Source organism: Schistocerca nitens, chromosome 1 (genome assembly GCF_023898315.1).
Source record: "Schistocerca nitens isolate TAMUIC-IGC-003100 chromosome 1, iqSchNite1.1, whole genome shotgun sequence".
Taxonomy (NCBI): Eukaryota; Metazoa; Arthropoda; class Insecta; order Orthoptera; family Acrididae; genus Schistocerca; species Schistocerca nitens.
Window position 1 is genome coordinate 1174241333 of NC_064614.1, and position 23518 is coordinate 1174264850.

The 23518-nt window shown below is 41.7% G+C and overlaps 1 protein-coding gene across 1 annotated transcript in view; it reads right to left on the reverse strand.

Moving 5' to 3' along the window:
* Positions 1–21682: 21682 nt before the first annotated feature.
* Positions 21683–23518, reverse strand: part of LOC126238974 (probable G-protein coupled receptor Mth-like 1) — a 563627-nt gene continuing 561791 nt past the window's right edge. Inside the window, exon 6 of the mRNA XM_049947825.1 lies at positions 21683–23254. Coding sequence (XP_049803782.1) covers positions 22912–23254 — 343 coding nt within the window. The 3' untranslated portion in view covers positions 21683–22911. The remainder of the gene's footprint in view (positions 23255–23518) is intronic.

Genomic DNA, 23518 nt, shown 5'->3' on the forward strand with positions numbered 1-23518 from the left:
GTGGAAGATGAGAATGGGGAGGACGTCATAGGACAGAGGAGGTGGAAACTGTTGGGTGGAAGGTGTGGGGACAGGGTGTTATCTTAAGTTGAGGCCAGGATAATTACTGGAGTGGAAAATGTTTTATAAGGATAACTCCCATCTGCACAGTTCAAAAAAGCTGGTGGTGGAGAGGAGGATCCATATGGCTTGGGCATGTTATGCTCAGCTGCATATTGTGCCACCATCTACATTGCTCTTGTCCACAGTTTGGCAGTGGCTGTTCATCTGGGGGACAGCTAGTTAGTAGTCAAATCAATATAAAAAGCTGTGCAATAAATGCAGCAGCGTTGGTATATGACATGGCTGCCGCAAAGGAGAGGCCCCTTCAATACCCAGTACCACTCAGAGTGGAACAACTGAACCACATTCTTCGCCAGGGCTTCGATTGCCTGTTGTCGTGGCCTGAAGTGAGGGACATCCTACCAGAGATCGTTCCCACTGCTAAAGTGGTGTTTTGTTGCCCACCCAACCTCCACATCATCCTACTCTCCCTATGACCCTTCCAATCCCAACCCCTTGCCACAAAGATCATACCATTGTGTAAGACCTAGGTGCAACTCCTGTCCAATTCATCCAACCAACACTTCCTGCTCCAGTCCTGTCATAGTTTATTCTACCCTACCAGGGGCCAGGCCACCTGTGAAAGCAGTCATGTCATATACCACCTCTGTTGCAATCATTGCACAGCTTTTTATTTGGGAATGATTACCAACCAGCTGTCCACCAGGATGAACGGCCACTGCCAAACTGTGGCCAAGAGCTAAATAGACCACCCAGCTGCTTCATTTCAATGGCTGTTTCACTAACAGTGTCATCTGGGTCCTCCCCCCCACCACCAGCTTTACTGAACTGCGCAGATGACAGTTATCCTTACAACACATTCTCTACAGTAACATACTGTCCCAATACCCTCCACCCAACAGTTTCTACCTCCTCTGCCCTGTCACCTCCTGTCTTGTATCACCTCTTCCCTATATTCATCTCCACCCTCTTTGTTTGCCACTCTCCACCAACACACCTGCCCATCTTTCCCCTCTCCTCTCCTTTTCCATTCTATTTTCTCCACCTCCCTGCTCCACAACCTCCTGATGCTGCACCTGTTGGCAGTCTAGTCCCTGCACACTCCACCAGACAGTGTTCCTCAGCTCACCCCCCCCCCTTTACACTGCTGTCCCTTCCCCTTCACCCCCCCCCCCCTCCAGATTGCTGCTTTCATTCCACATGACAGTTGCATTCTGGTCTGGGCTGCCGGAGTTGGCAGTTACGTGTGCATGAGGTGTGCTTGCTTTTGTGAATGAGTGGTGTATGCTTCTCCTTCTTTTTCTGATGAAGGCTGTCTCTGAAAGCTTATGTGTAAGTGTCTTTTAATTGTGCCTGTCTGAAACATAACGTGTCAAAATAGCAATTGGATTCACTACACTGGAAGTTATAGCCTACCCAGTATACCTGTGCAGCTATCCTCCAAAAACTGGCTGGAAGTTTGGAGGTGAAAGGAGGCTATTGTCAGAACTAGTCCACACTAAAACTTGGAACTCAGACACTTTAATACCATGTTGATGTGGTGTGAACTACTGTTTATGGTCAGTTCGGATATCATATACTTCAGTTTAATAGAAGTAGATAGCTATATATTACACTTGGCAATTGTTCTTAACACCAATGCGCAGTTTTAGATTAACTACAAGAACCAACAGAATTTTGCTGGTTACAAATTTAGGAAAATACAAGGACACTATTTTTCTTCTGCAGTGTGAATCCCCTCATTTACATGAGTAAGCACCATATTTAAAATTATAGTACATCATGAAATTATTTCTGAAGTAACTAATTAGTAGGCTACTGTATGTAAGATGATTCAGGAGACACCTGATGAAAGCTAGCCCATGTGTGCTAGTTAAAAGGTCTTCATAACAAATGCACCAAGGAAATCTAATACTCTTTTTGGTAGTGGTGGGACCTGAGGATGGTGGTAATGTGTTGCTGAAACTAGTCGTGTGAGACAATAAAGTATTCTTTAGATACAGCTGTGGTGATACTTTTTCTCATGTATATCATCAGGTGAAGTTCCTCGTCTACGCAATAGGATGGACATCCATAAATCTGATTATATAGTGTCAACAAATTTGACTGAGTCACTGAATACAATAGATGAGGTAATACAATGTTTCTCCCTAATGTATAATTTCACTTGGATACCACATACTGGTAGTGATTCGAGAGCAGGCAATACAAACTCAATAAATTGAAGAAACATCCCATGGAAATTAAGAAAAGTTTTGGCATCACCCAGTACAAATCCACTTTGCAGAAGAACAATTGAAGCAAAGAAGACACTGTTAGTGGTAGGTCGCACAAATGGAATGTTTTTGGACTGTCAAATGGCGAATCCGGATAAGAGGAAACTATAAATCTTCACACCCAATTAAAGGCATAGCTGCTGTTGTTTGAAGGGCATAAGACGACTTGCCAACAAGTTTTCTGTGTAAATGCCCTGAAAAAATGTACACTACTATCTAGAAAATAGTAGAGGGAAACATTCCATGTGGGAAAAATATATCTGAAAACAAAGATGATGTGACTTACCAAACGAAAGCACTGGCAGGTTGATAGACACAAAAACACAAACATACACCCAAAATTCAAGCTTTCGCAACCAACGGTTGCTTCATCAGGAAAGAGGGAAGGAGAGGGAAAGACGAAAGGATGTGGGTTTTAAGGGAGAGGGTAAGGAGTCATTCCAATCCCGGGAGCGGAAAGACTTACCTTAGGGGGAAAAAAGGACAGGTATACACACACATATCCATCCGCACATACACAGACACAAGCAGACATTTGTAAAGGCTACTATCTAGAAAAAGTGACAAGTGATCAATGAGTATTATCCTAAAAATATACTGAATACCACTGAGGATTAGAATGCACCAAACAAAAACTGGAGAAATTTTAAATACCTGGAATAAGAAGGAGCAATGAGGGAATAATAGAGAGGTTAAAGAAGATGAGGTCAGTCTTTTGTGTGAGCAGAATTATATGGAGCAAAAAGAATCCGCAGGCACGCACCTAAGACATAATGCAGGACAACTAGAGAAATAAGATAGAAAAATGCTGAAGAGAATATTGGGTCCTAAAAGAGACCACGTGAACTGTATTCAAAAACCTAGGGAAGAATTGTACTGAAACAGGAGGAAAATATCAGAAGAAATCAGACCCAAAAGGAGAAGTTTAGTGGTACATGTGATCAGGAAGGATGCGGATAGACTGAGGAAAAGAATAGGGGTAGCTGTTGGTAGGATAAGGGGAAAGACAGGAACACAGCAAGAGTTGGTTGGAACTGGGAATCATGCGGCAGGGAAAGAAAACTAGAGAAGCAAGTACACATTGACCCACATGCCGGGGATCAATAATAGGGATTACAGTAAAAGTACAGTATGGCACCAGTAAAACATTCAAGAGAAGAAGATACTGAAAATCTTGGAAGAAGAGAACTGGTGAATAGGTTCTGGAAGACAAAAGAAGAAAGTGATACCTGCAGTCCTATAGAGGCTGTGACAAAAAAAAGATGAGTATTGTGCCATAAAATATCAGTTAACAGAGAGGATATATTCGATCTATATCTAATGGTAGGAATATCTTCCCAGTACAACATATGGTCACTGTCATCAAACCAACATTGACTGAGCTATTCAAATAAGTTGGCACAATGGCAATTGCTCTGGGCAGTTGTTTGCCATTGAAAACTCCTTTAGTTTGTCATTATTGATGAGACTTGCTCCAGTCAACAATCAGGAATCTAGTCAGCTGTAAACAGAGACTCATAGAAGAAATCTGAATCCAGCAAATTAGCAGCTGTATGACATGACATGCATTGGATAATTAAAATTTATTATAATTAATAGGTAAATTGCATAGGCGGTATAAAAAATAGTTACACAAAGAGCCACATAAAATTAAATAAAATAAAATAAATCACGGAATTGCCAAGTCTAATCAAGAAAATCAATGTTCAATCTGTTACTCCTGTTTTGGCATAATGTTTATACCCTGCGGGTTGCTGCTCCTCACACCCACAGGCGCTCCTCCTCTGGAGATAAAAAGAGTTACGTGTCTCGCCAATACTTCCTCTGTTTGTGTTTGGTGCTGACTGTAAACATTCTGTTTAGAGACTCAATACTAACAAGTACCACCAGGGATCCCTACCATTGCCCACAAGCAGCACACACAAAGCAAAAGGTGGTGCTGTAGTCACCATATGTCCACAGGTCACGTGATACTCGAGAGATCAAAGAGTTTTCTCCTCTGCGGTGTACATAAGCTGTAGTGCACATTCCAATGGCCAATTGCAGCTGCAGCTTCGCTTCAGGCCTTGTGTGGAACTTTACTTTTCAGTAGTGCGACTGTAAAAATATTAATTGTCGGACTAACTGTGGAATCATAATAATTGTGTATGGTACCTACTGTCCAACCTACGGACATAAAAGTGGTGACGAGGATTATTGATCTCCATTCCACACTTCCGACTTAGTGCTTCACAGTGCATCTTCTCTTTGTGTGTCCCAGCCTGTTACCACTATGCATCAGCTGCCCTCAGTTGCCTCAGTGCCTTTGTTGCACTTACACACCATTCAGCGTGCCATCGAGGCTATGAAGTGCAGTGCCACACTCTTCCTGCAGGAGTCTACCCGTCCAGCCACGGCCCCATCACAAACACCGACACTGTGTTCTGCCAGCATCCTTCCCCAGCAGCACCTCACCTGTTCAGCCAGCTATTTCCCGTTCTCCAACATCGATGCTCCAGGTCTTCAACGACACCTTGGAGCCATGGTTCACTTTCCTTGACTGTCTGGAGCATTCTTTTGTGGCCTTCGCTATTTCTGAGGATTCTTGACAACAAGCTCTTTTCCTTGCCTTGTCTGGCTCTTTGGTCTGTCACCTTCTTCTGTCCCTTAATCCTGGAGTCAACCTTTCCAACGTCTCCTGTGTTCACTTGTGTGACCAGCTTGCTGTTCATTATGCTGCCCACAATACAGCCTGTGCTCCTATGCACTCTTTCCCTTTCAGGGCTTCTCCACCCTCTCTGGTCTCCTGGCTCAATCCTCCCGCTTGTCCTTCCCATTTGGACCCATCATGTCTTCAGTCACCTCCAGCACCTTTGTTGACAGTCACGGCACCGGCCCCTCTATTCCTGCACCACAGTCTCTGCGTTTGCTTGCACCACAGATGCAGCCATCCCATATTCTGATGACTGCTACCAGCTCCTGCACTCTGGTTCTAGTGTCCCTGGGCCATCCATTGCCAGCCATCATGACACTGTCACGTCACTCTCTTCAGTCTACACTAGAGATGGTTCCACCCATGGTGGCCCTGGCACCACCAGCACACCCGCAATCAATGCCGGCACCACATGTTCTTGTGGTGCATGCCCACCCAGCACCAGCCCCCTGGCCATGAACCCAATGCTGCTCCTGTTCTCCGGCATTCTTGCTTTGAGGATGCAATCCTGGTCAGCCACATTCATCGGGTTGGTGTCCAACGTCATTCTGTGTCCAATTCTCCTTTTGTTCCGCTCTTGCTTTCCACTTCCAGGTTTCCTCTCTCCTCCGTGCCCTCTGTGTGGGCACCTTCCATGCGTGTACACTTTCCCAAGCACTCTTTCACACACCTCAATGCACTGTTGGGCCTCTCTACAGTCAAACAAGCTCACAGTTGGTCCTTGCCCATTCCTCACATCTCTCATTTTCAGCAGTTTTTCTTGCAGCCCGGTTGTTGGTTTCCACACACGTGGCAGTGTCCTTACCGCAGCCCATTCCGTCCGTTTGACCAGCCCCTCTTTTTCATGTGTCTTTGGCATCTTTCTCCACTGTCTCCACATCCACTGCAGTGGCTGCCTACCTCTGCTACCAGTTCAACCTCTGCTGCAGCCGGCTCTCCCATCCCAACCACATCCGGTCCTGTTGCTACCAACACTAACAGTGTGCTCACCGACACAACATGCCAGCCCTGTCTCCATGAGAGCCACTCTTGCCAGCGTCAGCCCTGCCACCACTGCATCTGGTCTCCATATCTCATTGGACACCACCACATGCTCTGGCATGCAACTGTATGCCTCTGGGTTGTCCCCTCTTCCATCTCGTGCTCTTGTGCCACTGTGTTTTCGCTTGTTTCCTTGTGTCCCCTGGCCACCGCTTCATATTCCTTGGCATTTCCTCATGTGACACCATGTCCCATATTCTGCTTTTCTCGTTTGACAGGCGACTCTCTGGCATGCACCGGGCCTTCTGCAGTCCCTCATCCAGAACTGCTCCGACATGGCCACCATTCCTGGCTGCCCTCACCTGGTCACCAGCAATGTCCCCTGGCAGTTCTAGTGCTGTTGTCACAGAAGTTTTGTCACAAGCCTTGGCCATGCCTCTCCTGCTGTCTTCGGTGGCCCAGCTGCCCTTTTGTGACAATGACTGGCACCTCTCTTCCATCACAGCCACCCTGTCCGCCCCCAGTAGCTGAGTGGTCAGCGTGACAGAATGTCAATCCTAAGGGCCTGGGTTTGATTCCCGGCTGGGTCGGACATTTTTCTCCGCTCAGGGACTGGGTGTTGTGTTGTCCTAATCATCATCATTTCATCCACATCGATGCGCAAGTTGCTGAAGTGGCATCAAGTGGAAAGACTTGCACCCGGCGAACGGTCTACGCAACGGGAGGCCCTAGGCACACGACATTTACATTTATTTTAGCCACCGTCATGCTGCCTGGCTCCATCCCGGTGGGCCCCTCTTTTACAATGGCTGCGCCCTCTACAGGGGAGGTATGGGGTATATGCAGGGCTGGGTCCCAGCTACTCCTATTCTGACATGATGTTTACGCCTTGTAGGTTGCCACTCCCCACTCTCGCAGCTGCTCCTCCTTTACAGACAAACAGTTAAGCATCTTGCCAGGACTTCCTCTGTCTGTATCCGCTGCTGATTGTAAACATTCTGTTTACAGGCATAATGCTAACAAGCACCACTAAGGACTGCTATCACACAGCCGGCCGAAGTGGCCGAGCGGTTAAAGGCGCTACAGTCTGGAACCGCACGACCGCTACGGTCGCAGGTTCGAATCCTGCCTCGGGCATGGATGTGTGTGATGTCCTTAGGTTAGTTAGGTTTAAGTAGTTCTAAGTTCTAGGGGACTTATGACCACAGCAGTTGTCCCATAGTGCTCAGAGCCATTTGAACCATTTTGACTGCTATCACAGACTTATGTCCGCAGATCAAATGATTCTCTAGAGCCCGTGGATATTCCTCTGCTGTAGTGTACTTAAGTAAGTAGTGCACACTGCAGCAGCCAATTGAGTTGCCACCTCGCTCCAGGCCACTCATGCTGGTCACCTACGGTGTCCCATCTTTTGGAGCACAGCCGACTCTGCACCACGCCACATCACTCTGCGCTATGTTGCCCAGAAGCCATGAACACTCTCCCTGGGACCCACTGCGAAAGTGTAGGTGCGCAGCAATGATTACATCATGACCTGTGTCACGACCCAGATTACAACAAACTCTTTTTGCTACATTCACGTTTGTCACGGATGATCATTTCTGTTATCATTTTATTATCTGGAACTTTATTTTTTGATGATGAGACCTTAGTAAATATTAGTTGTCAAACTAACTGCAGAATCGTCAATCATTGTGTGTAATACAGACAACCTCCAACGTACAGACATAAAAAGTTTTAGTGACAAAATTGTGGAAGCTTTCAATGTTCATATGTTTCTTTGGGTGCTGAATCCACATTTCAAGTTTGTTGCCATGTACGAGGTTGGCTTCATAATGAAAAATGAAGGAAAAAAAACTAGTTTCTGCGCTTTTGTCAGTTTTTCGCTTATATCTCAGAGAATATGCTGTTTTTAGAGACACCCATTCTGTACAAAATTAAAGTAGATGAAATTTTCTAGGAAATGCACATGACAATGTTTTTCTGCTGAGTGGCACCTGTACTACACTATGCTGAAAAAGTTATTTTTTGGCCATTATGTGGAACGGTAAAAAACACCCACTGCCGTCCCTACAACATGATCAATAGACTTTTTATCAGTTAAAGCCCCTAAAGCACATGAAAGTACATTAAATTTGCCCTCCTAAAATGCAAAGGTGCTTTACTCTCTTGTGTACAAATGCAAGTGAGCTAAGACAAAATGCATTTGCCTGTCATCTCTCTATCTCCACACTCCTGGCTTTAGCTGTTGGTATAGAAGTTTGAGGGCAGCCTCATCAGACACCCGGGACTTGTAAACTATTGTCAGAGGTTCATCTGATGTTAGACACCTGGTCTGTAGACCCCTTGGCTAAATGAAAACTTACAGTACATTAAACAAATGAATAAAGTGAAAATTTCTTTGAGAACTGAATGTCAAGTTGGCTGCAAATTTGTAGAGGCAAAAATTTTTGTGAGCCACCTCAAGGAAGGCTGACCCAGTCTCTCTCCCCTAACATACTGTGTAGCAGCAACTTTGATTAGGTACTTCTTTCTGTTTTTCTCCTGAGTATTTGTTCTTTGATTTCTGCATTTTTTACAGTAATAAAATGCATAGTACTTACATTGTCGTTATAGAATTGTGCATCACAGTACCTTCCATTCGTTTGTTGCTCACATTCCTTCTTCAATGTCCCCCTCCCCAAGCCCATTCAAGTGTCTCATAGCCTATCTGCTCATACCTTGTGGCGGTGGGTTAGTCAGCACATACTAACCCAACACATCATAGTCAAATCTTTAAAGCTACAATATTGACTCAGTTTTTAGTGCCAAATCAAGAGTTTGTCATTATGTGCATGCCTCGTCTGAAATGCATAATTTGTGACAAATTGTTAGAAAATAGGACTCAGATGAGCATTGCGAGGGAAAAAGGATTGAAATCTCATTCAAGCCAATAAGAAGACACAGGGTGGTAAGGCTATAATATTGAAGAGGAACACTGAAATGAGTTATCTGAAGAGGGCTCGCGAAAATCCCCAATCCATACCACGTCATTCAGTAACCCCAGACTTTGCTTTTAAAACTCACTGTTTTTTGTGTGGAGAGGAGGACTTTGTTAAGAAACATGTCAAAAAGTCTTCCTCAAAATGCAGTTTCGTGTAGGGCTATTCTGTGTGGAAATTAGTCATTAGAGAAAATGTACTCTCACTCATGAAAACTAAATGGTGAATTTGGGTATAGCACAGAAAAATGGGTAGAGTCAGCAACTGATGTGGTAGTAGCTGGTTCAAATACCATTTTCTGTGCATGAAAACTGCACAGTCTCTCTGCAGCTGAGGTGGAAGTTGGCTGTGCAAACAATTTACTGTTTTATAGAAAACATTAATGAGGAGTATCAATTCACTGTGGAAGCATCGATGGAGCACATTAAAGGTGATTTTTGTCTGCGTCTGAGCACTATCAGACAAGGAAATGTTACATTGTATGTTCCAAAGTCACTGTATCATTTTAATGTGTCCCAGTAGCAAGATGTTCAGAGGTTGCCAAAAAGAAGAAAAGTGTGCCTTAGCTGAAACAGCCACTGCCATAATTGTGAAAGATAGAAGATCACAGTATATAATTTGACTGAATACGGCCCTTCACAAAGGCTTCTAGATGACACTATGGATTTCATTTCTGAGACAGAGATTTTATAGCTGCTGTAGCACTCAGCAGAAAGGGAGGCGATCTGGAGAAATGGAAGGAAAGTCAGCAGCTGTTGCACATAGTATGATTACTGCCGTGTCTCACCTCTTTAAACTGGCCTAGCAGCATTTCTTCACAAAAAATATAGTACTCATCTCCAAATTGATAGATGTCCTGCCTACCTTGGAGCTTTATTCCTTGTACAACAAAGCAACTTGATTTGAAGTGCTATCAGTTGTGTGTCTTCCCCTGGCTGTTAACGAACAAGCACTTTGCCAGATGGTCCATGGCAATTCTGATTTCAACATTCAAACTCTGGATGGATGAAACCCATTCCACACAATGGGGGCATCCAATGTGCAGCCCCCAAAAAAAGGCCATTTTCCCAGGTCAAAAGGATGTACAGCTGAAGGATGTACCATCAGCTTAGGAGCTGTACCAATGGAATATTTTGAAAGGAACAATAATGCCAGCTTAGCTACCAGTCACGTCAATGACCTAAGTACATCATTCCCTCATACTAAGACCATCATTCCATCAGTACCACCTCTTACTATGGCTCTGCAGTAAATCAAAAAGTCTTCCAGGAATTTCTGGACAGAATGGTTTTATGGGGGAGGTAACCAAAGAAGTGCCTTACCAAACAATATTCATGGACTGCCAACCCTTTATGAATCTGATCCCTGGAGAGTACGACATGATATGCACATCATTGTTGCCTGCTGTTCGAAAGACACCTTCGTTGAGGCAGTGAACGACTTTCATCACATTTGATCAACCTCTCTACCTCAAGGTGTGAAATGCGATAGCAAATCATGTAAGAGACCCTGAGCTACCTGATGTGGTCATACAACTAAATGGATCCACTTGGTGAGGTCTTTTTTTGAGGACTGTGGGTTATATTACAGAAAGGATTGGCCTGTCAGAACTATTCAACACCATCTATGCTGTGAACATAACTGAAAAGGTAGAAGATGACAGGCCACACCTGTGCCAGGGTGACCAGAGGGCACAAATTGGCTTTCCAAGCTCTCGATATCTGAGGCAGAAAGCAAAAAGGGTCCTCTTGTCAGCAAAGTCAATTGTTCAGTGTTGTTTAAAAAAGTGGATTGCCTCAAAACTATCAATTTTGGTATTTTTGCAGTTTAATACACTTTACTTTACTTTGTCCTCTACACACCACAATCAATAATAAAAAAATTTCAAATAGATAAAACACTCAAATCAGTCATAAAGGAGCAAATGTTGGCTCAAGAAAATGGTTCCTCTTGTCGCTTATGGAGAAATAACATGGGCCAGCAGGAGGTCTCTTTACATTAATGCAGTTGGCTATTAGTCACCACTTTGAAAATTAGTCTCTTCCTGAATGCTAGCGGCAATTGAGGCTGCTTCCGGTTTCTCTCAACACAAAAAAATTTCCTGATAACAATAATGTCTGCCCTGACTACAGATCTCTATTCCATTCTAGGTTTACAAGCCAACTAGGGTGCAGGGGAACACTAGCACAGCCATAGACAATATTTTTATTCATTCTTCATTACTAGATGGGCATTCTGTTAGTAAAAGGGTGAATGGCCTTTCAGACCATGATGCACAAATTTTAACACTAATAGGCTTTTGTACTCAAACCAATGTCATATTTAATTACAAACTATGTCGGAAAGTTAATCCAACAGCAATAGAGAGTTTTTTAAACCTTGTCAAGGAACAAGAGTGGCAGGATGTTTATAGTGCCAATAACATAGATGATAAATACAATGCTTTCCTTAACACATTTCTCATGCTCTTTGAGAGTTGCTTTCCATTAGAACATTCTACTAGCCGTAATGGGCAGCTGACTAGTGGGATAAGGATATCATGTAGAACAAAGCGGGAATTATATCAAAATGTTCGAAGTAGTCGCAATTAAGCTACAGTAGCCCATTACAAACAGTATTGTAAGGTGCTTAAAATGTTATTAGGAAGGCAAAGAGTATTGCTATGCAAATAGCATAGCTAATTCACAGGATAAAATTAAAACCATATGGTCAGTTGTGAAGGAAGTGTCTGGTCAGCAGCACAAGCTCGACGATATAAAGTCGGTTCGCAGTAAAAATATTTCTGTTACTGCTAAATCAGATATATGTACAGTATTTAACAATCATTTCCTGAGCATTGCTGGTGAATTAAATAAAAATTTAGTTTCTACAGGAAATCATATAACTTTCTTGGCAAATGCCTTTCTGAGATTGTTGTCTGAAATACTCCTCTGTGATACAGACAAGAGGGAGATTGAGTCAATAATTAAATCACTGAAGACTAAGGATTCTCATGGTTATGATGGAGTGTCTAGCAGAATATTAAAGTACTGTGCTGCACATGTTAGCCCTGTATTTAGCCATATTTGTAATTTTTCCTTTAGGAATGGTCATTGCCTTTGTTGTTGGTTTTATTTAAGGTTTATGATTTTTTCTAACACTGTATATTTCCCTTTATTGGTTGATTTTGGTTCTTATTATTTTATATTTTATGTATTTATAATTTTGGCCTTTTTAGTTAAGATGCCAATATTTTTAGTTCATTTATGACTTCCTAGTTTCCTGAGCGATTAAAGTACTCAGTAGTAAAGCCACTTTATAAAAAGGGAGAAAGGGATAATGTAGATAATTTTAGACCTATTTCTATGCCATCAGTGTTTGCAAAAGTTATTGAAAAGCCTATGTATGTAAGGATAATTGATCATTTTATATCACATGATTTGCTGTCAAATGTACAGTTCGGCTTTAGAAGTCGTTTAACAACTGAAAATGCTATATTCTCTTTTCTCTGTGAGGTACTGGATGGGTTAAACAAACGGTTTTGGATGCTTGGCATATTTTTTGATTTAACTAAAGCATTTGATTGTGTTGATCACAAAATATTGCTCCAGAAGTTAGACCATTATGGAATTCAGGGAGTAGCTCACAATTGGTTCACCTCTTACTTTAGCAACAGGCAGCAGAAGGTCATTATTCACAATGTTGATAATGGATGTGATGTGATGGGTCTGAGTGGGGTACTGTCAAGTGGGGGGATGCCCCAGGGGTCAGTGTTGGGGCCACTCCTGTTCCTTATTTACATAAACTGTCCCTTAACATAGACAAATGTAATGTATTGCGAATACATAGAAAGAAGGATCCTTTATTGTATGATTATATGATAGCGGAACAAACACTGGTAGCAGTTACTTCTGTAAAATATCTGGGAGTATGCGTGCGGAACGATTTGAAGTGGAATGATCATATAAAATTAATTGTTGGTAAGGTGGGTACCAGGTTGAGATTCATTGGGAGAGTGCTTAGAAAATGTAGTCCAGCAACAAAGGAGGTGGCTTACAAAACACTCGTTCGACCTATACTTGAGTATTGCTCATCAGTGTGGGATCCGTACCAGATCGGGTTGACGAAGGAGATAGAGAAGATCCAAAGAAGAGCGGCGCGTTTCGTCACAGGGTTATTTGGTAACCGTGATAGCGTTACGGAGATGTTTAATAAACTCAAGTGGCAGACTCTGCAAGAGAGGCGCTCTGCATCGCGGTGTAGCTTGCTCGCCAGGTTTCGAGAGGGTGCGTTTCTGGATGAGGTATCGAGTATATTGCTTCCCCCTACTTATACCTCCCGAGGAGATCACGAATGTAAAATTAGAGAGATTAGAGCGCGCACGGAGGCTTTCAGACAGTCGTTCTTCCCGCGAACCATACGCGACTGGAACAGGAAAGGGAGGTAATGACAGTGGCACGTAAAGTGCCCTCCGCCACACACCGTTGGGTGGCTTGTGGAGTATGAATGTAGATGTAGATGTAGATGAAATGATATGCTCTCTAGTATTACGGGTAACTCAAAAATATTTCTGTTTGCTGATGACACTAGCTTGGTAGTAAAGGATGTTGTGTGCAACATTGGCTCGGTTTCAAATAGTGCAGTACATGATATCAGTTCATGGCTTGTAGAAAATAAACTAACGCTAAATCACAGTATGACTCAGTTTTTACAGTTTCTAACACACAATTCAACAAAGCCTGATGTTTTAATTTCACAGAACGGGCATATGGTAAGTGAAACTGAACAGTTCAAATTTCTAGGTTTTCAGATAGATAGTAAGCTATTGTAGAAATCCCACGTTGAGGATCTTGTTCAAAGACTTAATACTGCCATGTTTATTATTCAAACGGTATCGGAAGTGAGTGATCGTTCAACATGAAAATTAGTCTACTTTGTTTATTTTCATTCGCTATTGTCTGATGATATTATATTTTGGGGTAACTCTTCCCATTCTAAAAGGATATTTTTGGCTCAGAAATGGACGGTTCAGGCAAAAGTGGTGTGAGTTCACTAACCTCTTGTCGACCTCTGTTCAATAATCTGGGTATTTTGACATTGGCCTCTCAATACGTATATTCCTTATTGTCATTTCTTGTTACCAATATTAGTTTATTCCCAAGAATAAGCAGCTTTCACTCGGTTAATACTCAGCAGAAATCAAACCTGCATTTGGATTGGACTTCCTTAACTCTTGTGCAAAAAGTTGTGCAGTATACTGCTGCATCCATCTTCAATAAGATGCCACTCTAATTAAAAAATCTTAGCAGTAACCCATGTGCTTTCGAATCGAAACTGAAGAGTTTCCTCATGGGTGACTCCTTCTATTCTGTGGAGGAGTTTCTTGAAAAATTGAGCTGATTTTTATTGTATTGCTGATAGCGTTTACTTAAACTTATGGACTGACTTTTTTTAAGGTTCATGAACATTTATTTTTATCTGTTATGACATTTATGTAGTAATTTCATGTACTGACACATTCTATGACCTTGGAGATTTGCTACTCACTTTGGTCCTACGGAACTTGACGAGTAAATAAATAAATAATATTGCTGGTGTTCGAACTCTAGCTCTGCACACTTGCTGGCCACGGTAGGGTTTAGCAAGGATGAAGACAAGCAGTAGAAACTCCCATGCTGTGTGGGTAGGCATTATCTTGCCAAAATTATCTTACCAATGAACAGATGTCTGAATGCATCCTGGACAGTGGTGGATTGTCAATATGACTGTCACATGCCATATGGCCCGACAACTAGGCAACTGGGATGCCATTTCTTTTCAAAGCAGGACCCCTTTTGTCACCACCTGTGGCAACCCTGCAGTACAGTTGTATGTTAACGATATTCTAACACTAGTCATGGAAGAGGCTTAGCAGATATCGTAAAAAGCAATCTTAGCAACGCTGAAGTGTGTGGAATAGTGAAACCTGGTGCAAAAATCGAGGAAGTATTATCGGGTTGCGATCCTGAGAACATTAAAAACGACTATGTGATAATAATCGGTGGTGCAAACAATGTAGCCTGTAATGAAGGCCACGATGTGATACAAACACTGGAAAAGAATCTCTCAGCACTAAATAGCTCCAAGTTATTTGTTGTAAACATCCTGAAAAGACATAACTTGGAACCACAGTCATGTGTCAACAAAGCTATCTCGCAAACAAACTATAAATTGACAGAGACTTGCAATCGAATCGCTTTAATAACAGTAGTGTTGTAGATGTAAGCAGTTTTAGAAGAGAGTTGTTTACAAAACACGGTATGCACCTAAACCGGGCAGGAAAGAGAGCATTAGGTATTCTCCTAAAAGCAGCAATGACAGAACAATTCAACTCTACAAGATGCACTTCATATAAACAAACTACAATAGACAAATGGTTTTCAAAAAAACAGGACAAGAGTGCATTCGTGAACTCGACAGTTAAGAATAATTTTTTAGGCAAAACCCTGTAGCAGCCTCTGTAATGGATCAACTTGCAATCTTCCACCAAAATATTAGAGGCCTGTTCGAACTCTCAGTCAATGTGCAAGACAATGGAAGCATAGATCACGCCCATGTACTATGCTTCACTGAGCATCACGCCTGCTCAGGGATGGAAGGGCTGGTAATACCTGACTACAACCTGACGTCTTCATACTGCAGAAACCAAAGAAAAGGTGGTGGTGGTGTAGCAATTTTTGTTAAGAACAGTATCAATTGCAAAGAAATCTATCTTCAAAATTTTTGTTTAGAGCATCATTTTGAATCATGTGCCATCAAAATTTCTGTAAGTAATTCCACCCTATTAATTGTGGCAATTTGTAGAGCATCTTCAGGAAATATTGACCTCTTTTTGAAGCAGCTCGATTTGCTTTTACTGCACTTATTCAACTATAAAAGAGATGTTGTACTACTTTGAGATTTCAACATCAACTTTCTTACACATAGTAGTGGGAAGACAGACCTAGAAAATCTGATGTACACCTACAACCTTCTGCCAGTGGTCAATTCTCCCACCAGAGTAACTTCATATTCAAGCACACTAATTGACAACATTTTTGTAGACCAAGAGAAATTGGGCAGTATCAGCGTCAGTAAAATAATAAATGGTCTTTCTGACCATGATGGTCAAAGACTTATCATCAAAAATATAAATGTTTGTCAGAATAAAACTGAACCAACGTGGAAGGTATTCAGGCCCATAAATGTACTAACAATCAAAACATTCAAATCATGCCTCCATAATGTAAATTGGAGCCACATATATTCCGAAACAGATATAAATTCCAAGTATAACCTGTTTATTAAAGAAATTGCATCAATATTTGAAACCTCCTTCCCAAAAAAAGTTTATAGGAATGTACCAAAAGAAAACACAAAAAAAACCATGGATAGCCAATGGGATTAGGACATCTAGCAAGCAAAAAAGAATTTTGTAAATAACAGCAAAAGAATCAGGAAACCCCAGTCAAATAAATCATTATAAAAAGTATTGTAAAACTTTGAGTAAAGTAATCAAACTTTCAAAAAGCGTATATTTTAGATCCAAAATCAACCAATCCAGTAATAAAATTAAAGCAATCTGGGACATAATAAGGAGCGAGACTGGTACGAACAGTGCCAGTAAACCAGTAGACATTGTACTAAACATTGATGACAATACTGTAAGCAACCAAGAGACTATTGTGAATGCATTCAATGACTACTTCATAAGTGCTGCAGAGCAAATAGGTTGCAATGGATCCTTAGAAAGTGCCATGGATCTACTGAAGCACAGTTTTCCCATTCCAGTGAGCGAGATAAGAACATCCCCTATAACCAGATATGAGATTAAAAAAACCGTTGCCTCATTAAAATGTAAGGGATCATCTGGTGTAGATAATATCTCCAGCAAGCTGCTAAAAACCTGCTCTGACCAATTAAGCAAAGTATTAGCCCATATATTTAATGCCTCAATGTACCAAGGTGTTTTCCCAGAGGGCATGAAACTTGCTATAGTGAAGCCTCTCCACAAAAAGGGAGACACAATGCAAGTCTCAAACTATCATCCAATCTCCCTCCCGTCCACTTTCGCTAAAGTCCTCGAGAAACTACTGCACTCCAGAATTGTAAGGCACCTAGAAAACTTTGGCATCATAAGTGATAGACAGTTCGGTTTCCGGAAAAGTATGTCCACAACTGGGGCCATATTTTCTTTCACAAATGATATACTGGAATCCCTAAATAATAAAATGAAGGCAGTTGGAATATTTTGTGATCTGTCCAAAGCCTTTGACTGCGTGGGCCACAAAATACTCCTCAACAAAGCACGCCATTATGGGATCACTGGGGCACTGGGAAGCTGGCTAAAATCCTACCTCCAAAACAGGAAGCAGAAGGTAATTCTCAATGGGAGCAATAAAGAGGGAGAGGTAGTAGAGTCAGACTGGAGCACTGTACTCCATGGAGTACACCAGGGATCCGTCCTTGGTCCGTTGCTGTTTCTGATATACGCAAATGACCTACCTTTTTCATGCAATACATGCAAGTTCACCACGTTTGCTGATGACAGCAGCATTTTGATTAGTAACAAACAGCTCACTGATATAGAGGTTGATGCCAACAAATTACTTACAGTACTATTAACCTGGTTCCAAGTGAACTCCCTCACAGTAAACCTGAGCAAAACAAATTATATCCATTTCAGCCTTGACCACAAACTCCCCCAGGAGATTACTATTTTAAATAACAATAATCAGATAGAAAGGGTACACTGCACCAAATTCTTAGGCCTCCACATAGACAGTAGGCTCAACTGGGACCACCATGTCCTCGAGACTGTAAAAAGGCTGTCCTCAGCAATTTTTGCCATTAGGACAATCTCACAATTTGGAGACATAAATGTCACGAAGTCCACATACTTTGCATACTTCCACTCCATTATGTGTTATGGCATCATCTTCTGGGGCAATTCACCCTCATCTAAAAAAATCTTCCTCATGCAGAAAAAAGTTGTCCGTATAATGTGCAGAGTACCCCCGAGAACCTCCTGCCGTACGCTCTTTAAAATACTTGGAATACTTCCCACAACCAGCCAGTATATTTTTTCCCTAATGAGTTTCTTGGTTGACAATCCTGCCCACTATGAAACCAATGAAAGCTTCCATTATCACAATACAAGAAAGAAGGCTGACCTCCACTTTCAGGTAAAAAGTTTAACTCAGGTACAGAAAGGAGTGCATTACTCCAGTGTCAAAATATTTAACTTATTACCGAGCTATATAAAAAGCCTACGTAGTAACAGTGCATCATTCAAAAACAATCTAAAGACATATTTAATCGAGGAAACGTTTTACTCACTTGATGAATACTTCAACAGAGAAAAGTAGTCTTTGTATGTATTTATATTTACTGTTGTTTGTTTATGTTCTTTTTGTTCCTATTTGTAACCATATACTTACTGTGACAAATAGGCTTTTGCAATGTGATAAACTTTCCATAATGTATTATTCCTATGACTTTATTTTAGTTCATTATTAGTTTTGCAAGTGTTATGTAATTTATGTCTAATTCTGCTCTTGTAAACTAATTGATACCATGGTATGTGAACATGGTCTGTGAACATACACACTCCTGGAAATGGAAAAAAGAACACATTGACACCGGTGTGTCAGACCCACCATACTTGCTCCGGACACTGCGAGAGGGCTGTACAAGCAATGATCACACGTACGGCACAGCGGACACACCAGGAACCGCGGTGTTGGCCGTCGAATGGCGCTAGCTGCGCAGCATTTGTGCACCGCCGCCGTCAGTGTCAGCCAGTTTGCCGTGGCATACGGAGCTCCGTCGCAGTCTTTAACACTGGTAGCATGCCGCGACAGCGTGGACGTGAACCGTATGTGCAGTTGACGGACTTTGAGCGAGGGCGTATAGTGGGCATGCGGGAGGCCGGGTGGACGTACCGCCGAATTGCTCAACACGTGGGGCGTGAGGTCTCCACAGTACATCGATGTTGTCGCCAGTGGTCGGCAGAAGGTGCACGTGCCCGTCGACCTGGGACCGGACCGCAGCGACGCACGGATGCACGCCAAGACCATAGGATCCTACGCAGTGCCGTAGGGGACCGCACCGCCACTTCCCAGCAAATTAGGGACACTGTTGCTCCTGGGGTATCGGCGAGGACCATTCGCAACCGTCTCCATGAAGCTGGGCTACGGTCCCGCACACCGTTAGGCCGTCTTCCGCTCACGCCCCAACATCGTGCAGCCCACCTCCAGTGGTGTCGCGACAGGCATGAATGAAGGGACGAATGGAGACGTGTCGTCCTCAGCGATGAGAGTCGCTTCTGCCTTGGTGCCAATGATGGTCGTATGCGTGTTTGGCGCCGTGCAGGTGAGCGCCACAATCAGGACTGCATACGACCGAGGCACACAGGGCCAACACCCGGCATCATGGTGTAGGGAGCGATCTCCTACACTGGCCGTACACCACTGGTGATCGTCGAGGGGACACTGAATAGTGCACGGTACATCCAAACCGTCATCGAACCCATCGTTCTACCATTCCTAGACCGGCAAGGGAACTTGCTGTTCCAACAGGACAATGCACGTCCACACGTATCCCGTGCCACCCAACGTGCTCTAGAAGGTGTAAGTCAACTACCCTGGCCAGCAAGATCTCCGGATCTGTCCCCCATTGAGCATGTTTGGGAGTGGATGAAGCGTCGTCTCACGCGGTCTGCACGTCCAGCACGAACGCTGGTCCAACTGAGGCGCCAGGTGGAAATGGCATGGCAAGCCATTCCACAGGACTACATCCAGCATCTCTATGATCGTCTCCATGGGAGAATAGCAGCCTGCATTGCTGCGAAAGGTGGATATACACTGTACTAGTGCCGACATTGTGCATGCTCTGTTGCCTGTGTCTATGTGCCTGTGGTTCTGTCAGTGTGATCATGTGATGTATCTGACCCCAGGAATGTGTCAATAAAGTTTCCCCTTCCTGGGACAATGAATTCACGGTGTTCTTATTTCAATTTCCAGGAGTGTATTTTATTACCTTTCATGGCAAGCCATCCTGGGCTTACATTTCAGCAAGGTAATGCCCACCCACACACAGTGAGAGTTTCTACTGCTTGTCTTCGTGATTGCCAAATCCTACATTGGCCAGCAACATTGCCAGATCCCTCCTCAATTACTGTTTGGAGTATTATGAGTAGGACCCTTCAACGAGTTTGGGATTTTTAAGATGTAATGCATCAACTGGACAGATTCTGGCACAATATCCCTCACAAGTGTATCCGACAACTCTTATCAATCAATACCAAGCTGAATAACAGCTTGCATGACTTGCTCAATTTGTGAAGCTCTTTCTCTTGAATACATCATCCAGTTTTTCTGAAGTTGTAACCATTGGTTTCTCTGTACATGTACATCACACCTACCAATTTTCATCACATCTGAATAAGTCCTTCATGGTGTGTCAGTTTCTTTTTTTTCCCTTTTTTTTGTTAGTGTCTATTTTTCGAGCTGTAGGGTGTGGGAGAGTGTCTTTGACATTTTCGCAAAAAAAAAAAAAAAAAAAAAAAAAAAAAAACCAACTTTTTCTGCACATTCTCATCAAAAACTGAAAGCTGACAAGTATATTGTGTAGGAAATTTTGTCTATTTTGCTTTTGTGTAGAGTGGTCATCTTCAAAAAATGCATAGTTTTCAAGGCATAAGCAAAAAACTGCCAAAAGTGTGAATTTTTTGTCATTTTTCATTGTGAAATCTACCTCCAACAAGGGAGAGAAGTTTAATTTCAGAATGAGCACCCCAAAATACCTAAAGAACTGCTGAAAAAAAGGTACCATTATTATGCTAGATGGAAAACAAGCATTTGACTGGGCTTGTCGTTCAGTTTTTCACTTTATTTAGAAAGAAAAGGAATGCAAATATGACCATCACTGAAGTTCTCATCCATAGGCCTCAAGTTTTTCTTCCTAAAAGATTCAGACTTTTGCGGGGCAGGAAAACTGTCTATGTTAACATTTTCCACATTCTTTTGGTGACTGAATGTTTTGCATGTGTGCTCTCTATAATGCTGAGTCTAGTCTATTGTAGCTCAAACCAAACCAAATGGAACATGTACTCTCTTATGACAATATGCCGCTTTTGTTGCTTGATGGTTTGCATGGGCCAACATGTGCAACTTATTTTTTAAAGTACCTGTGTAATATTCGTTTTATCATATTTTACTGTGTTAATAGATTATTGGTTTACTTTCCATTTCAGTTTTTGAGATGATTTGTATAACCATTTAAAAGTAGTGGTTAGCATGTTTATGTATGTTTAGACAAAAGTACACTTTTCCCAGTACCATTGTATCCTAGCCCAGCAAAATACAAAATTTTTGAAACTTATGCAATTGTCTGTGTATGTTAAATAGTCTTGCTTTAAGTTTATAGCTGTGTGGAATTGGAATCATTTTTGTATATGCTGGTCTTTTAGTTGATCTTCATATTCATTTAATCAAGTTACTACAAGTCTTGGAAAAATGGATTTTCACCAGGTCAAATGTGCCTAGTTTATTTTATCTATTATAATGATAGCTGCCCACTTTGGGTTTACTCAGTTGTATTAGTGATAACAACACACGTTTTGAAAAAGTAACAAATACTTTATTGTCACAGTTCAAAAAGATCATTTTGTTACAATTAATAAACTACATCTTTGCTTAAAAAACCATGAACATACATATGTTTATCAACTGACTCTTGTATGTTCACACTAAAAAGGCACAGGTTTCTGTTTTCATTTATCTTAAACACAGATCTTAATTTAAAATATCTTAAGCAATGATCCATGAGTTCCACTAATGTAATGTCCTGGTTTGACAGCCAATTGTTAGCAATTATAATGTCATCTATTTCATTGCATTTGCTGTATGAAAAATGAAGACATAATGGTACACTGGTAACTTCAGAACTCTTGTTATTTGGTTTTTCTCTTGTTTCTATAAAATGAGATAATTCATTCTGTTTATATTTACATGTCTTTCCCTTGTATTCAGGTATGGGAATGTTATTTGTCTTAACTTATAGTATCACAAGATATTGCTTTACATCTAAAGCAATAGGAAGTCAAAACGAGAAACTTAACACTATTACATAAATATTTACATAAAACTGTTGACTACAATGAAACTTCATGTATTCTACAACACTAAGATACTTGTAAGTATTTGTACATAGCATTTTCAGTCCAGAAATTTCATTACTTTATCTTCCATATATCACATAGCAGGAGATACTGGTATGGAGCTTCACAATAGTTTTTCCAAGCAATGTTGTATTTGAAATTTAGTGTCACCTTGTCGTGTGTAAATAATGGTATGTTTTACAATGTTTTTAGATTCTGGGCAAGAACAGAAGTAGTGTTAAAGCGATATACAATGTCTGCATAGTCAGTTACTGAAGAAAGTGACAGCATGAAACAAACCCTTTACATAAGCTAAATAGGAACTTTTATCATATCTTACGAGTAGTCTCCTTCACAACTTTCATGACAGACCGTGCAGACAATATTAAGAAATACCACATCAGGTACAACAGCCTTCACTAAAAAACATTTTGTCTGTACAATACAATTTGTTCTTTGCTAATGTGTCAAACTCTTTGCATTGTCTCAAATATATGCTTGAGACATGGAAGAAAAAGACTACAAAATAACATCCTGAGCATAGGTTCTCAACACAAACTAGGAAAAAAAACTGTACTGTTATATTTGTGCTACCTTGCTCTTGTTACAACCATATTTGTCTGTTGGCTACTTATGTATGCGACATTATCATGATCTTCATTGCAGCCACACCTCTGTTAGCAGGTCACATTTCATAAAAGCATAACTCAGTATATGATGTGAATGCTACACCAAGTACCAACGTACACAAAGTAATTGTCAACAAACAGTCTCCATGGGTGAGGAAGTATTTTTAGTAGAGGGTGAGTTGATTGAAGAGTCACCGAGAGAAGGCAGTCCTTGTGAATAGGAAGACAGATGACGATGAGCTGCCGTGGTTCTGTCCTGCTGTTCACGCAAACACCACATTCTATTGATGGCAGCCCACACCTGAGGCTGACACCCAACTACACCAAATATAAAAACACCTTGTAATGCATTTGCAAGGTCGGTGACATACCAGAGGTATGCAGGTCCACCTATCGCCCATGATAATATATCAATCACCCACGTCAGTCCCATCACAACAACAAGCTTCACACAAACTCTCCAAAGAGTTGCCCTGCAAAATAAAAGACACAACATAGTTAGTACATGAGTCCAAGAAGAATCCAAAATTACATAACATTTAACAAAATAATTTGATATACAATGATTCTGTGTCTTATTACATACAGGTGAACCGAAGACAAACATGTATCTCATGCTGTCGGTGTACAGGAAAGAGAAATATGGAAAACTGCAAACAAAAAATTTGTCAACTTACTTTGGTGTAGATATGAAGTGGGAAATCTAATGATGGGGCATAATAGATATTTGCAAAAAG